Below are 16,418 nucleotides of genomic sequence, written 5' to 3' on the forward strand. Positions count from 1 at the left end.
AAAGCTAGAGTTCCAAAAACTAAGTAAACCCAGTCGTTAATCGTATTCAAATCAGATCTGCCGTTTTATCCCAACACCACACCACACCCACACCCACACCCCCTCCAAAAAATAAAATAAAAAAGAAAAGGAAAAAAAAGACATCAGGTCTGCCAAACCTGAGGCAAAATACAATAATCAACAACTCTGCAAATTCCATGTGTAACCATATGGAATACAATCAACCATATCATTTGGGACTAGTGCTGAACGTAGCCAAGGCTTCAGACATCCATCCATGGATGAAGCTACTCTCCTCAGCAATTCTCTGTGGAATACTTGTTCCTTCTGGTGGCATAAAGTTGTCGTTCCTGTGCCAACAACAACAAATTGGAACTGAACATCACAGAAAACTCAGAAGAGAGAGAGAGAGAGAGAGAGAGAGTCTACCCCATTGGCAAAACAGGTTCATAGTTCATAGGGTTAGACTGGGAAGGCAGTGTACAAAGATTGTTGGTTCCAACCATTGGAGTAGTCTCCCATGAGCACTGGCTGGATCTAAGAGCACCATGTCCTTCAGTTTCAATCTGAATTAACTAATCAAATATCAGACAAAATTGATTAAGAGCACGGTAACAAACTATAGTGTAAAAGTGCTTCCTTGAGCAGTGGTCGCCATTCTTAGACAAAACCTTTTCTTTGAGCTCCTTGTTTAAATCTCCAAGTTGACGTCCCTACAAGCATAAACCACAAAGCTAAAAACTTAAAGGGAAAGAGAAGATGGAGAGACAAATTACGGCAACAAAGGAGATCCATGATCACAAGGTAGGGAGTGGAATGGCCTTCATGGATTCAAAGCATATTCAAATTTAATTATCAGGATCCAAATCAAGTAGTTTTAGCTGCTCATAGGAGATCTATGGCCATAAAATAAACTTTCAGAGAATCCAAGTATGAGAGTAAGAAAGTCCTCTTTTTGATAACCCGGTTAAAGTTGAAAAAACTTGTAAAGGGTTTCTAATTCTGATAAATTCATACCTTTCGGCGGAGTTCTTCAATTTGTTCCGTCATTATTTGTGTCTGTACCAAGAAAGTTTTAAAGGATTCATGGATCTCAACTTCATAATTACAGTGAAGTAGAGTATATTTATCAGAACACAGCTACGTACCTTCCGATGCCTGGCTTGTGACAAAGTTCTTTCGAGCTGTTTCTCAAGTGTTTGCAGTTCTTTGACGTTAAGTGAACCAAGATCTTCTCCAAGCAAATGCCTTAGAAAAATTGCCAACAAGAACAGTGTTCATAGTTTAACTAGCTTAATTGTTTGTCATGGCATATGTATATAAGAAATGTGCTGCAGTATGCTTAGCAAAAATGCTAAATGCTACACTAAAGGGTTGTATGGCGACGTTCTGTTTCGTTTCCTTGGTTTTGCATATGAAATATTTTCCCCATTTCCTTGTGTTTTTGTTGTTTCTTACTGTTTTTGGGTGCTGAATTCATGTATGGTTACATAGGAAAGAATAAAAAAAGAGAGGAAAAAAAAAAAAAAAAAAAAAAAACCAATGAAACAAAGAGGAAACTTGAACTCTTAGGGTTTCAAAATAAGTAGTTACGTTTACATGACAAAAAGACAAGAAGGCCCTCCAGATTTTCAAGAGAAGCATTTTTCCCCCTGTAAGAACACAAAGTGGGCTCAAAACTTTGCCAAAGTGTCGATTCGTTTCAGCAATGGAAACACAAGAAATGGACCAGATTAACATACACGACTTGAGCTGTTTTTGTTAAAAAAGAAGAAGAAGAAGAAACTCACTAAAAACAAGAAACAAGAACATTACCATACAACCTCTAAGTTATCATATAGAGTTTGAACAACTAACGGGGTTATCCTATAGAGTGATATTGTGATCGGCAAAAACCTTTGTGAGCGGTGAAGTGATTCACATTTTGCCTTCAACTTAGGGAGTTCCTGGTCCCAGCTCTGCAGCAAACAATGTGATAATTAATAACCCTAATCAAGCACAATTCTGAAGCTCAATTACATATATGTATGTACATCATGAAAAGTAGGTTCAGAAGGTTTATGCTTCAGGGAGAAAATGCATTAACAAGTGGAACCCCAAACAGGAGAAACAAAATAAATTAACATTAAGAGAAATTCCATCAACCAAAAACCTGAGTTTCACCAACAGGATTAGCAGTGTCTGGAGATATGTAACAATATTGTTGGTATCGCTCAAGGGTTTGGTTCATTCTGAAAATTTATCAAACAAAGGATTGTTAGAATAATCACATGATTAGATGTATAACGCAAGAGGGATGAACACCAACACAAAAGAAACAGATAAAACCATATTCTTGTACCTGTATCCATGGCGCTCCAAGCATTGTATCTCTATATAATTGCACGAGTTAAAATTCAATAGAAGTCAAATTTGTTTCTCATAATACAAGAACTATTTCTCTATTTAGTTCCATACTTCAAAAGAAAAGAAAATCTGTTACTAGATGAGAAATGAATATTCACTAGCGGATCAAAGACCATGATCTGCTCCTTGATCTGCTAGAATATGAGACATTTTGTGACTGTCTTTACCTTAACCTTAATCTTATTAATCTGTAAGTTTTTTTTCCCAGGGCTAGCTCCATGAAAATAAGTGCCATGAAGGTATGATTTAATTGTACTTCTGCTGATAACCCCTTCCCAAAACCTGATTCCCAAATCATCGTCTCTCTATCAAATCCTCATATCAACCAAACATTTTCCCTTATTCCCTCATCTCACTGCCCTGACACATAGACCAATGTCAACCAAAATTTCCTTTTTTCTGAAACACACTTCCCAACTGACCTATTCCATTCAAGAGTTAATACAATGCAACCCTAAACATCATCAGGCAATATTGACCTTGCTAAACCAGCTCCACCTATCAACCCCGATGGACCCCACCACTTCCTCATCTTCAAACCCATTTTTTGCTGCACCAATAACAACCGTGCCTCCAATTCCTAAAACATGCAGTGACAGAAAACAGAAGCATGAAAAGAACCTGCCCCAACCTTTCTAATGCTACCTGAACTTGAACCCAAACAAACCTGCAACACTGAATCATATTATCAGTCATTTCAGTCCCAACATCTTACACCCAACATTACCAAGCCGGTCATTAATGAACTTGTACCCAATCTTGAACCAGTTAACTTGGTTCTAAACCATCAAACCAAGTTGATCCACCCCTCCCTGTGATCATGCAGGGTCATCACAGAGAAATGAGTCATCCATATTTGGTCCCTGGCAAACCATCTCGTACCCACCTTTTACCATACTCCCCTCGCCTTAAACTATTTGGGAAGATTAAAAAGGCAAGACATGGAAAAACTTCACTGGAAGTTGCATCAAGTAAAGAGGAAGAAGGTACTGCTGAGAGCCAACATATTTTAGGCCTCACACCCGTGGAGACTGGGGTTCAGTCCCACAGGTCATCATGTAAATTTGAAGCTGGAACTGCAGGGGGTTGGGGAGCCCGTGTGCAGTTCGTTCTCTCGCCAATCTCTCCAAAGATGTGAAGCTTGACATTCTATTCTTAATTGAAACTAAGAGTGACCATAAAAGAATGGAAAGGTTAAGAAGGAAACTAAAATTTGAGAGCTGTTGGACAGTTGATTCAGAAGGTTCCAAAGGTGGGCTTTGTGTAATGTGGGCCAATCCCTTATTCAATTAAGATTCTTTCCTCAAGCAACAGAGTTATTGATACCTATGTAAACACTAATATGGATTCCAAGTTTCACCTAACTTGTGTCTGCAGGGATCCAAAGAAAGGAAAAAGGCAACAAGTGTGGGACTGCATTAAGAAGATAGGTGACTCAAGGAGTGAAGCTTGGGTTTGTGTGGGTGATTTTAATTCCCACTTGGTCTGGTCTGAAAAGCATGGAAGGAATAGGAGACAGTCAAGGGAAGCTGAGGCATTCCAAGATGTTCTGGACCATTGCAATCTTCTTGATCTTGGCTTCAATGGACCAGCTTTCACATGGACTAATAGGCGTAAAGGTGGAGAGAACATTAAGATTAGACTCGATAGGGCAGTTGCAAATGTAAATTGGAGTATAATGTTTGAAAATGCAGCTATGGTCATCAAATCTGCAATCAACTCAAACCACAATCCTTTAGTTCTTGACTCAAATGGTGGGAAAGTGTCTGGTAAGCTGTCCTTTCGATTTTTTGCGGCATCTGAATTGCAAACCAGTAGCTCAAGAAGGATGGAATAAGAGTATTAGTAATAATGAAGTCTGCAATCTTTCTCATAGACAAAATAATTGCAAAAAAGAGGCTGAGAAAATAGAACAAGGAAGATTTTGGGATCATACAAGAGAATATTAAACGTTTGAAACAGAAATTGGAGGCCATACAATATCGTCCAAGTTCGGAAGATAACTTGGCTGAGGAGGATGCATTATTACAACAGCTAAATGAGGATTTTGAAAGAGAAGAACTTTGGCATACAAAATCCCAAGTTTCTTGGTTACAGAGTGGAGATAAGAATTCTTCTTTCTTCCATGCTACTACCCTACAAAAAAGACATAGAAACAAGATACTACGTCTCAAGGATGGGAGTGGTAAATGGTTTGAATCAGAAAAAGAGGTTTGTGGGGGTATTAGTAGATCACTTTGAAAAAGCAGTGAAGTCAGAGGGTGATAATCTGGAAGCCATATCCAAAGCGCTGGAGGCGGTGCAACCAGTAATATCGGATGAGCTGAATAGAGACTTATGTGCAATCCCTTCTCTAGAGGAAGTACACAAAGTGATCATGAGCATGGGCCCCCTAAAAGCCCCCGGACCTGACGAATTCCCACCCATCTTCTATCAGCAGTTGTGGAAGTTGTGGTCCACAACTAAGGAAGAGTTGTACAAATGCATCGTTGAGTTCTTCACTAATAAATCCTTGCCAGTAGAGTTGAACCAAACTTATATTTGCCTAATGCCAAAAGTGAAGAATCCGGAGCTTGCTAAACAATTCAGGCCTATAAGTTTTGGAGGTGTAGCAATCAAGGCCATTGGGAAAATTATGGTGGAGAGACTGGAGACAGCTCTATCAGGTATCATCTCACCCTTCCAAGCTGCTTTTGTGCCAGAAATATTGATTTCAGATAATATTTTCATTTCACATGAAATATTTCATTGTGTCAAAAATCTGAAAAAAGGAAAAAAGAAATATGTGGCCATCAAACTAGATATGCAAAAAGCCTATGATAGGCTTAGTTGGGAATTTATCAGAGCTACTCTCACAAAGATGGGTTTTTGTAATCAGTGGGTTGACCTTATTATGAAAACTATCACTTTCCTGTTTCTTACACCTTGTTGATTAATGGAGTGGAGAAAGATTCATTTGCTCCAACAAGGGGCATTAGACAGGGGGACCTTTTGTCTCCCTTTGTTTTTATTTTATGCTCACAGGTATTAAGCAGGATGCTAGAAAAGGCCGAAGGAGAGAATCTTATTAGTGGCATTAGAGTCAAGGGGGAAAGCTCCACCTATATCCCACCTTCTATTTGCCAATAATTGCTTGCTATTCTCGAAGCTAAAACTTGAGGAAGTAAACAACCTTAAGAGTTGTGTGGACCTCTTTTGTGTAGCTAGTGGGTAGGCTATCAACAAGAAAAAATCCACTATAACTTTCAGCCCAAATACACCTCACAAATTTAGAAGGTGGTTTGCCAGGGTCTTAGTTGTCAAGCAAAGTGATGGACCAACAAAGTATCTGAGGTTGCCCACTAAAATTGGGGTGTCGAAAAAGGATGTGTTTCATGAGTTAGTATCAAGGACAAAGGCCAAGACCCAAGGATGGAAAAATATATATCTGTCACATGTCGACCGTGAAGTTTTGATCAAATCAGTTGCATCATCAATGTCTATGTACATGGGTTCAGACTTCATTATACCAATGGGAACTCATGACTCAATTCGTAAGAGTTTTAGCAATTTCTATTGGGGACAAAGAGAAGATGGGAAGAAAGTGCATTGGGTTTCGTGGAGCAGATTATGTAAATTTAAGGAGAATGGGGGGCTAGGTTTTTGAGAGCCCGTGCTCCACAATAGAGCCCTCCTAGGGAAAGTGGCATGAATGTTGATTCAAAATTCGGATTCTCTTTGAGCAAGATTCATTAAAGCTATCTACTACCCAAATACGGATTTTATGGAGGCTAAGGCAAGGAATAGGCCCTCTTGGGCATGGAGGAGTTTCTTGTTGGTAAGGAGGTATTGAAGGAGGGACTAATATTGGAGATTGGAAATGGGGAACAAGTTCACATATGGGACATCAGATGGGTTAGTGGGTAAGAAAGCTTCAAAATCTCAACTGAGAAACCGCCTCATTGCTCAATTATGAAAGTCGCAAATTTTATTCATAGGCACACTCGTCAATGGGATTTTGAGCTAATTAATCAAGTCTTTAATTGCAGGGATCAACAACCAATTAGAGATATACAATTGAGTTTCAACCAAAGGGAGGATAGGCACATATGGGGCCCAACCCGTATTGGAGTATATTCGACCAAGTCTACTTACCATTTTTTTTTTGGTAACTCAAAAGTTTATTGAGAGATAAAGCAGGGTTACACACGGCATCCTGACTACATAAATCTAGGAGCCAAGATTCAGCAAGTTGCCAAAATGTTCGGCCTGTTGAGGACAGGGCATGCTGTGCTAGGGAATTCGCAACTAGGTTTGCGACCCTACTGATATGTTTGAAGCTAATAAAGATGAATCTCTTGATATGTATCTCATTTCATCAATGATATCCTGAATTTCCAGCGGAGGAATAAGAGACAGGTCATTAATCAGATTTACTAGCTGAAGACAATCTGATTATATTTCACATTGTAGAAATCATTGTTGAACTGTAAATTTGATTCCTTCCATCAATGCTATAGCTTCTCCCATTAAAGCCGATGTAACACTGGCCTGATTAAAAATTGCAAATATGGGGATACCTCGGTGATCATGTAAGATATACCCCACTCCTCCAAATTGTGTATTGCAAGGCAGTGCTGCATCAATATTTAGCTTATAATAAGGAGACTCAGAGGTAGCCCGAATTCTGCTGATTTGAACCGAAAGTGGATTTGCTTGAGGAGAGAAACATCCTGGATTTGCGGTAGTAAAGTCAGAGAATGCCTTATGAGCTTGCTCCATAATTTCCTCTAGTTTGAGTGATCGCATCCCAAAAGTGAGATCGTTTCTAGCCAACCGAATAGACCAACAAATGAAGGAGAATAATGATAATGTTTCCTTTTTATCAGATTTCAAGGGAAATACCTTCATCGTCCAATTTGCCAATATCTGAGGAAGTTTGGGACAGTCCAAGAGCGATGTTTTTAATGACAGGTTGGAACCAAACCAAACAGCACGGGAATGTGGACAATCAAATAGAAAATTATCAGTGTTTTCCTCTGGGTGTCCACAGCGCCTGCAGCAGGGATCGATTGGGATATTACGTTTCTTCAAATTTACTCCAGTGGCAAGACCTTGGGCACAACATTTCTACATGAAGTGGTTGATCTTGGGCAATGTTTTGATATTCCATATTGATTTCCAAGTGGCCGGCTTTATCAAGTCCCAGTCATGGAGTCTAGATGAAGAAGGTTGGAGCTGCTTCTTACTATCCCGGAGATTAGAAAGGAGATGGTAGGTACTTTTAATTGTGAAGACACCCGTGCTAGTCCCATGCCATTGCTGTTTGTCTTCCCTCTCCTTACAACATAGAGCTATCTTTAGAATTTCCCTTGCTTCTGAAGCCGAGAAGAGCTATACAATGATATCTTTTTTCCAGATATGAGTCACTGGATCAATCAGATCTGCAACCTTGTTGTAAGTGTAGTTGATCGGTTTAGGACTTTGAATAGAAGAGTTCGGGAGGGTCTTTATCCACTTAGAGTCCCAGATAGGACTTGGCTTATCATTTTCTAGTTAACAAGCAGGAGAGAGAACAAGTGACTTGTACATCTTCATCACGAATTCACAAGTGGGATGAAGTTCCCAAAAAGGTATGGAAACTCATTTGGAGTGCAGCCTTGATTCTAAAATTAAATCTTTTCTGTGGAGACTATGTACTAAAGGGATGGCTACTGGAGAAAACCTCATCAAAAGACAAATTAAAATTGACCCCTCTTGTCGATGTTGTGGAGCTGAGCTAGAGACAACATATCAGATTATCTTGGGCAGCAAGTTTGCAAAGGCTGTCTGGTTTGGTAGCTCCCTTTCTTACTTGGTCCCTACATAGAATCCCCCCTCGATTATTGAATGGTTACATTCCCTTTGCTACATCGAGATCCCATCAATTGAGAAAGCCCAGAGAATGTGGGCTGAATTTTGGGCTGTTAGTAATCCTTCACCTTCTATTGATGAGACCCAATATGTATTGAGAAATCATAGTGAGGAGCAGGAAGATGCTACTACCCACCAAGCTCATAGGGTGTTCTATGATGCAGCTCTTCCTCTTGAAGCTTCTAAGGGAGCAATGGGCTTTGTGATCATGAATTAGTTGGGCCAATTACATCAAGCAATCTCAGAACCTATTGACTTTGGGGATGCACTTGTGGGGGAAGCTTTGGCAATGAGAACTGCATTGATTGAATGTCATCGACAGGGACTCCACGATATTGAAGTTATGTCGGATAACCAAACTCTTATCAAGTTGCTACTGAATCAAGAACCTCATCCCCAAATACAAATTGGTGGAATTCTCTTTGACATTAAACTCTTGTTGGAGGAATTTGAAAAATGTATCTTCTCTTTTATTTCTAGGGATTGTAATGGCTTAGCCCACTCCCTAGCCCGGAAGACACTCATCGTTTCTTCTAGGATTGAGTGGCCACTTTCCTCCCCATGGTTTCATGAGGTGTTCTCTTCCTTTGTTGGGCTCTTGCCCTCCTATAAATGAAAAACCTTTCTACCATTAATAAAAAAAAGTAAAAAAAAAAATCTTACAAAAATTACTTGCTATTTGAAATGACACTTCTTGTTATATATGTGGCCTGGTTTTGCATGACTGTAGAGAGTGGCAGTCCCCCACAGAGAAAAGAGCAAGCAAAGTTCCCTTACAAAGTGAGCTAAGACCAAGTTTACAAGCACAAAGTGAGCATTGAGCTGAAAATTATTTTAGAAGAGTCCAAATTGCATTCAAATTCATTACCAACGGTCCAAATTACCTTGAGAGATGTATAGTGTTGATTATATCTCGGACTAGGGCTTTGATATAAATATGTAAATCTTCTTTCCCTGTATTACAAAAACATTTATACATATATAGGGAACGGGATATTACATATACCATCAGAGAGAGAGTTGAACCCATGACCTCTTCTCTAAGAAGTGTAATTGGTACCAACTGAACAATCTTTATAACTGATTTTTTACAATTGAAAGTAGTGGATTGTTGGTGACTATAGTTTTCTTCCACTTGAGAGTTTTCCACATAAAAGTCTTGCATCTATTTGTATTCAATTTTTTCTCCTTTTCTTTCAATGTGTGATTGCTCCTAGGATGAGATCACAAAAATTTCCCAAGATTAATACCACAAAGGTTGAAAGCACACTAAACTTCAATTCCTGCTTAATTGAGAAATAAGAAAGTATTATAGGATAAGCCAGATCTACTACACTTCCCTGAGGGCGTCTATGTAAAGGTTGAACTTCCATATGAAGATTCTCGTGTACAAATTTGTGTTTTGGATCTGTTCCTCTAGGGTTGCCGCCTGTCTGCCTCTTTGCTACTTTTTCTAAAGAAGGTTTTCCCCTCAATCGACTTAATTTTCAAGATGTAGCCTCTCCGCCCTATGGCGTGACTCTTCTCTGCCGTGGTGGTGTGTCAATCTCCACCCTATTAGTGTGTTTTTTCCCTCTTTTTCTTCTCTTGTTTCTGGTATCACACCATTTATGTTACAGTTTTTTCTTACTCTCCTCATGGATGCTGCCTCTGAGACTGATGATTTTGACCCCAAACAGCAGCTGGTTCTTCAGAAAAATTGTTTTCAAAACCACTTGGACTGCATCCAGTGTTTTCTCCATTCCCACCAAGCTCCAAGCCCCATCTCTGCTAGGATGGGATTTGGCGCATTAGATTGGGATCTCCTTCCAGTGTCCTCGGTATTATGGATGAGAAGAAACTCGAGAGTCAGAACAAGGAAGGCATAGTCAGGATTGAAAAGGAAATACTTGAGTTAATTTTTGCACTACCGTGTGCTCGGATGGGTCTGTGCACGAGCTCCACGTTCTTTGCCTTGGAGCATACATTTTTTGGGTTTGCCTACTTGGATGGTTAATTAATGGACTACCATGCTTCTTGCTTGATTGCTGCTGAACAAGATCCAATTGCTGCAATATTTTATGCCTTAGCGACAGATTGTATTGCTACTCTTCAGATTTGGCAGGATCTTTTTCTCTTTTACCATGTCGGGGTGTTGATGATCTCTATAGTGGCCCTTGGTGTTTGCTTGTAACCAAGACACTTCTGCCAAGCTTATTGGAAGTTGAAGCGTGCGGATCGGAGATGCTGTTAGCCAGTGGTCTCTAGATTATCAATGGGTTACGCTTGTTCTAGCATTTACTTGTCAATGGAGGATACATGTTTTGTATCCCATGAACTTTTGGTTACTATTGTATTTACAATACTACTTCCAACGTTTTATTGGCATTAAACAGTACTTTAGCTTGGATGACCTTGTTTGATGTCCATAATCAGATCGTCTCTTTGTATCTCTTTCTTTCTTTCTTTTTTTTTTTTTTTTTTTTGGGGGGGGGGGGGGGGGTTCGGGTTTGAATCTTTGTATCTCTTTAAGTTTCAGTGACTGAAGTCACTTTCACCAAAAAAAGAAAGATCTGCTCCCCTGGTCACAACATGCAGTGCAGGTTTGGCTATATTATCTAATGGATCGGACTGCCTTTTGCTTCATATATAACCGAACTGGTCTTTCCTTTTCTTCATCTGCTTCGTGGGATGTGAATTGTATTCACGCTTTTTCCTTTCTTCACGGGTGAAACGATTTTCTAGTTCTCTAATGCTATGTCAGAAAAATAAAAACTTAATGCAAATCATATCAGTGAGATAGTTATTCATACGCTAATCCATATTCAAGCAACGTAAAGAAATTCTATTTAACAATGCCACAAAATTATTAGCATTTTCACTTGCATGTCTGCAACTGAAATCAGAGAGAGAGAGAGAGATTGGAAACCAGTGGGGGTGTCGATAGTATATAAAGTTGAAAAAGAAGAAAATATCTGAAGAAAATTTTCCTACAGTAAGTTTGACAAATCTGCAACCGGGCCATGCTTTATAAGGGAAGAGACGAAAGAACTTGAATGAAAAAAGGTCTTCGAAGTTTTTTGCGGAGAAGACTAGAATGAAGACCACGAAAATATACATACATCTTTAGAAATGGTAACCCAGATATCATTTTTCTAGTGAAGATCACTTCTTTAAATCCACACGATTTCATGCGTTGGGTTGAGATCAGATCTCACATTAAGTTCTTCAGATCCACAAACAGGTGCACAGAGAGACACGGAGTTAGAGAAAGAGAGTAGAAGAGCCCTAGATCTTGCTCGGAGATCTAAAGACTGTGAGTTCATGGGAAAAGCCGCGTTCTCAAGCCAGTTGCCGGGGGAAGACAGAGAGGCTTCAAAGTACAGTGAAACGTGTCGATTCCCCATTAGAAGCCCTTGCCTTCAGGACTCCAAAGAAGGAGGTGGACAGGGATTATAGGAGTGGATCAGGCAAACCATGCACCAGACAGGCAGAGAAATCATTAAACATCGATTAATCCGAGAATGAGAAAGAAGAAAAGAAAAAAAAGAAAAAAAAGAACATATGTAAAGCAGAATGAAAAAATCGCATTTAGAAGTAAAGATGCACATCTAAATCAAAACCCTAATCTTAACCAGTATCACAATGGTAAGATCAGGTAATACCTTTGACCTAAAAACGTAGGACAGAGAAAGAATAGATCTTACCCAGCGCTTGCGAAGTCAAAGAGCTTGCCGCGACTAGAGAAGACGATGAGACCAACTTCAGCATCACACAGCACAGATAACTCGTAAGCTTTCTTAAGCAAACTGTTTCTCCGCTTGGAGAAGGTTACTTGACGATTAACCTTATTCTCGATCCTCTTCATTTCTACTCTTCCCCTACCCATCTTGCACTCAATCTCCTCTATCTCGATCTATCAAGCAAGAAGAAAAAGAACAACTGCAACAACTTAAATAACGATCGACCATTGGATGGACCACAGACAAATAAAAAGAGAGAAAAGAGTACTGTTCATATGTCTGTGTCTTTCTCTTGAAGTGTCTCTTCACCCTCTTTCGCACTTCCTTTTCTTTTCTCCGTAGAATTTGTCTCAGTTATTTCTGCCTCTTCCTCTTCTGTGTATATAGTAGTAGATGGAAGAGAAGAGAATGATAAATCTAATAATTAGTCAGTCTCGGCGTAGATTTTACACGGAAGAGAGAGAGAAATTTGATCATTCTTTTCTGCTAAAAGTGGGAGATTTCACAAATAAGAGAATGTGGCCAAGAAGCTCTGCATGCTCTTGACTTGACCTAATAATACATACTACCTTTACTACCATCACTCACAGTGAGTGCTTTTTCTTATAACAAATTGGAAGTCCTCCTTATTTCCTCTTTTCTCACTCTTTGTAGCATACGTATCAGGGTCTGATACTGCTCTTTGAACTTGTGCTTTCAATTCATTCTCTCTCTCTCCACTCTTTTGCTGCTCCCAAGATTTCTGCCTTTTCCGGGTGTTCCTGTAAGTAGGGAGAGATCTTTCATCCATTGGACCAATACATTAGATTCTAGTGGTATGGCAGAAGGTGGGAGTGATGAAGAGTGAGGAAATTGTCACAACACACGCTTTGCTCCTAAAGATGGGTAAGAAATATGAGTGTGGCTCAACACCCTCCGAGAGGATAATGCTACTGTTATGTGTGACCTAAAATTCTCATACCTAACTTCAAAGATGGACGTGTATTGATATATTTTTTGGTGGGCGATCTGAATGACTCGATTCCTGAGATATAAGATGAAAATAGAGGACCTAGGTTGTTGTTGGATTAAATACATTATAGCATCATATCAGCAAAGTGATTTTAAGAGATGCATTATCTCGTATCAAGTATTGTATCGTATTGACCAATATAGTTTAGTACAATCCATTAATATATGCTCTTTAAAAAATAATAATAATAATAATAATTAGAGAGATTTCGATGTGTGTCGTATCAATTGTTTTAAATATAGATACATATCGTCTTGTAACATATGGTATAGTGTGATACTTTATACCTTGTTTGAATCTATAGATATGTACCTTAAGTTCTCTTATTAGGTCATTGCGAGACTTTAGATTTTCACTTTAGGATTTTGGGTGAGAGTTTTGTAATGTTGTCGTTGCAATTGATTGAGAGATTTTATCTATAATCTTCTTCCTTCATAGTAAAAGTTCTTCTTCTTCGCCTGTAGAGGTCAAACATTGTGTTGGTGTGTGAATGACGTTAATTCTTCTGTGTTGTTTTTGTTTTATGATTCTATTTGTGATTTTTTAGCATTCATTTTAACAACTACCCCATATGCCCTTTCACCACACATTTAGAAGAGGGATTACCTTTGAACATTGACAATGTAGACTCTTTAAATACAAATTGACAGGGTACGAAGGTAATGTTATACAACACCCACAAAGCTTGAGAAACCTAACCCATAAATTGCAAGTCCATGGCACATCAGTTCATTTGTGGGATTACAAGTAGTGGTCTCCCTCATTCCTAGACAAAAGGAATATTGGTCCATCTACACTCATTCTTAGACTGAAACTAATTGAGCCCAATTAAAATTGGAGTTGGGATCCTCTACCCTTCGATTTTGTTCCCCTCACACCTTTATCACCACATGAGTTTAGAAGGAATACCCACTTGTGATCTATGTTATTAATCCTCGTAAGTGAGCCCCTCCTAAAATACGAAAGGAACACAATCTTATACCTATTAGGAACAGAGGATACATACTCAATTATCAAATTGACAATTAGACGCCCATAGCTAGATTGCAGGGGAGGCCAGCCAAGCATTGGGTCAGCTTCTCAATTTTGGGCCATATATAGGGGTGTCAATTTGTAGCCTGAACCGTTAAAACCGAACCGCACGGCCCATTATAGCCAAACCGAACCTTAATGAGCTATGTTTGGGCTGAGAGTGGCGGAGCCCGCACCAACCCGAAACCGAACCGCAACCCGTTTTGTAATTTTACATTACATAGTATTTGAATCATTATATTACCACTAGGTAGTTGGTATAGACAATTTTAAAAATTAAGCCTGAATTCAAAGATCAAATAGTCATTTTACTACTTAATATATAGGTTCTTGATTTCTATAGGATGGATCGATTTTTTAATGAAAATTGAAATTGACCAATAGGAACTTTGCTTTCCATAGAATTTTGGCTTTTGTTGTAGGATATTCAATTATTTCTTTTTGTTCTTTTTCTTGTACACTATAAACTGTTAGTCAACCCGAGTCTAAACCGTTAGTCCAAACTGTTAGTTAGCCCAAACCCAAACTGCACCAAACAGAAACCGGCCCGAAACCGTTATTTTGTTAATGGGCCGTGTTTGGGCTAGGTGTTTTTCAGCCTGAAACTGTTAGGCCCAGCTCGAAATTGCCCCAAACCGCACCATTGACACCCCTAGCCATATATAAGCAAATGAGAAGAAAAATGAAAAATAAGAAAAAATTAGGGTATGTGTTGAGTGACATGCTAGTCATTTGTGGGTGGCCCTACCAGTCAATGTGAAACTTTACACCATCAAGTGACAACTAGAGAACCATAGACAAAGGGAGAGCAAAAAATAACTATTGGTGTCGAACCCAGATTAAGTTTCTATCAGGGAGAACAATGTGCTCCCCTGATGGTTTTGAACCTTGAGTAGGGGGAAGGACCCACATGAGGGCCACTGAAATTTTTATTTTTGATAGTTTAATCTTAATAGCTGGGTCCACCAGCTATTATGAGGTTCAAAACTATCAGGGGTGCACATTGTTCTCTCTTGACGAAAAGTAATCCATCCAAATTCGTCGACGTCGGACTCTCTCTCTCTTGTTCCAAAACCCAAAATAGTCCGTAATGCCAACCATTACTTAATTATTGATTATTGATTCCTGTAACCCAGCAACCTGCTTGAATCTTCACACGCCAATAACTCCGTTCATGACCTTCAATGTCAGCTTATCATGTTTTCATCTGTTTAATCATATCTCTATTTTGACCAAAAAAACAAAGAAACTAGAAAATCATCTCTCTACTTGCAACTTTCCAAGTTGCAGAAGTATGAACACATGTCTTAATGGGAAGACCAAATGTGGCCTCCTGCAAGCCCAAGTCATGCATATCATTGTCAATTGAAGAGGAGAAATAGGAGCTCTTTGTCATGACCTGACCTAGGGGTTAAGATGTTAACTAATTTGAGTCAGTTATAGGATTTGGTGTCGGATCACTGGTTCCGGTCTAATCAACTCGGCCAAACCGAATTCTGATTAAAAACAATATGTGGTTTTTAGCTATGCTGTCTTTGTTTGCAAAGGTGGAGTGGGCAGAAAAGGGGGTAAGAAAAAAAAAACATGTGGGTTCCATGCGTACTGAGGCGAAAGAAGAAAAAAAGGAAAGGAAGATATTTTGTAGAAAAGTGATAATTATGAGTTCCATATTTTACTTTTCCATATTTTTCCACAAAGTCCAACATATTTTGTGGGATTTTGAAAATGCTTGGGGTGAAAAAATTAGGTTGCCACCTCACCAGTGTCTCTAACTTTCTCACCCAAAGCAACCAAACAAAGTCCGGATCTACAACCCGTCGGGGAAGCACTCTGTGCCCGACAGCTTAACCACCACAAAAATGTGAGGGGCCCACAGGGATTTTTGTAAAACACAAAAATAAAAATAAAAAACATCACCAATCCCTGTGGGCCCATAAATTTTTGTAGTAGTTAAGCCGTCAGGGAAGCATAGAGATGGGTTGCAGATCCGGACTCAACCAAACAATCTACACTTTTAGGATTTAAAGGAAAAGTAAGAAAAAATTTGTTTTTTTCAAGAATTTTCCCATCCCACCTTTATTCTAGCAAACAAAAGCAGCTAAGTGTTAGGAAAGTGGAATCACCACCCTCAGAACATGGTATTTGGTATCAGGATGATATCAATAAAGTATCACAACGATGATAAGAAGCTTCTTTGGAGACAGAGACTGTGAAAATACAATGAAGGTTACTATTTCCTAGCTTAGCTTCCCCATGATTGGTGTCTCATAAGTCATAACTCTGAAGAAAAGATTTCAAAAAATTTAAAGGTATTTTAGTCATAAAAATGACAATATGTCTTTGTCTTTGATTTT

The 16,418-nt window shown here is 39.1% G+C and overlaps 1 protein-coding gene across 1 annotated transcript; it reads right to left on the reverse strand.

Annotated features, from left to right (window-relative positions):
• Positions 1 to 229: 229 nt before the first annotated feature.
• LOC149030210 (agamous-like MADS-box protein MADS3) lies at positions 230 to 12,166 on the reverse strand. The gene is made up of 8 exons (XM_089144736.1): positions 11,985 to 12,166; positions 2,153 to 2,231; positions 1,897 to 1,958; positions 1,149 to 1,248; positions 1,018 to 1,059; positions 672 to 713; positions 430 to 575; positions 230 to 350 (listed from the first exon to the last, which is right to left on the reverse strand). Exons 1-8 carry the CDS (start codon positions 12,164 to 12,166, stop codon positions 230 to 232), a joined length of 774 nt encoding a protein of 257 aa, XP_089000862.1.
• Between the last annotated feature and the right edge of the window lie 4,252 nt (positions 12,167 to 16,418).

Source organism: Hakea prostrata, chromosome 1, assembly GCF_041222555.1.
Source record: "Hakea prostrata isolate BN-2017 chromosome 1, UWA_Hpros_2, whole genome shotgun sequence".
NCBI lineage: Eukaryota > Viridiplantae > Streptophyta > Magnoliopsida > Proteales > Proteaceae > Hakea > Hakea prostrata.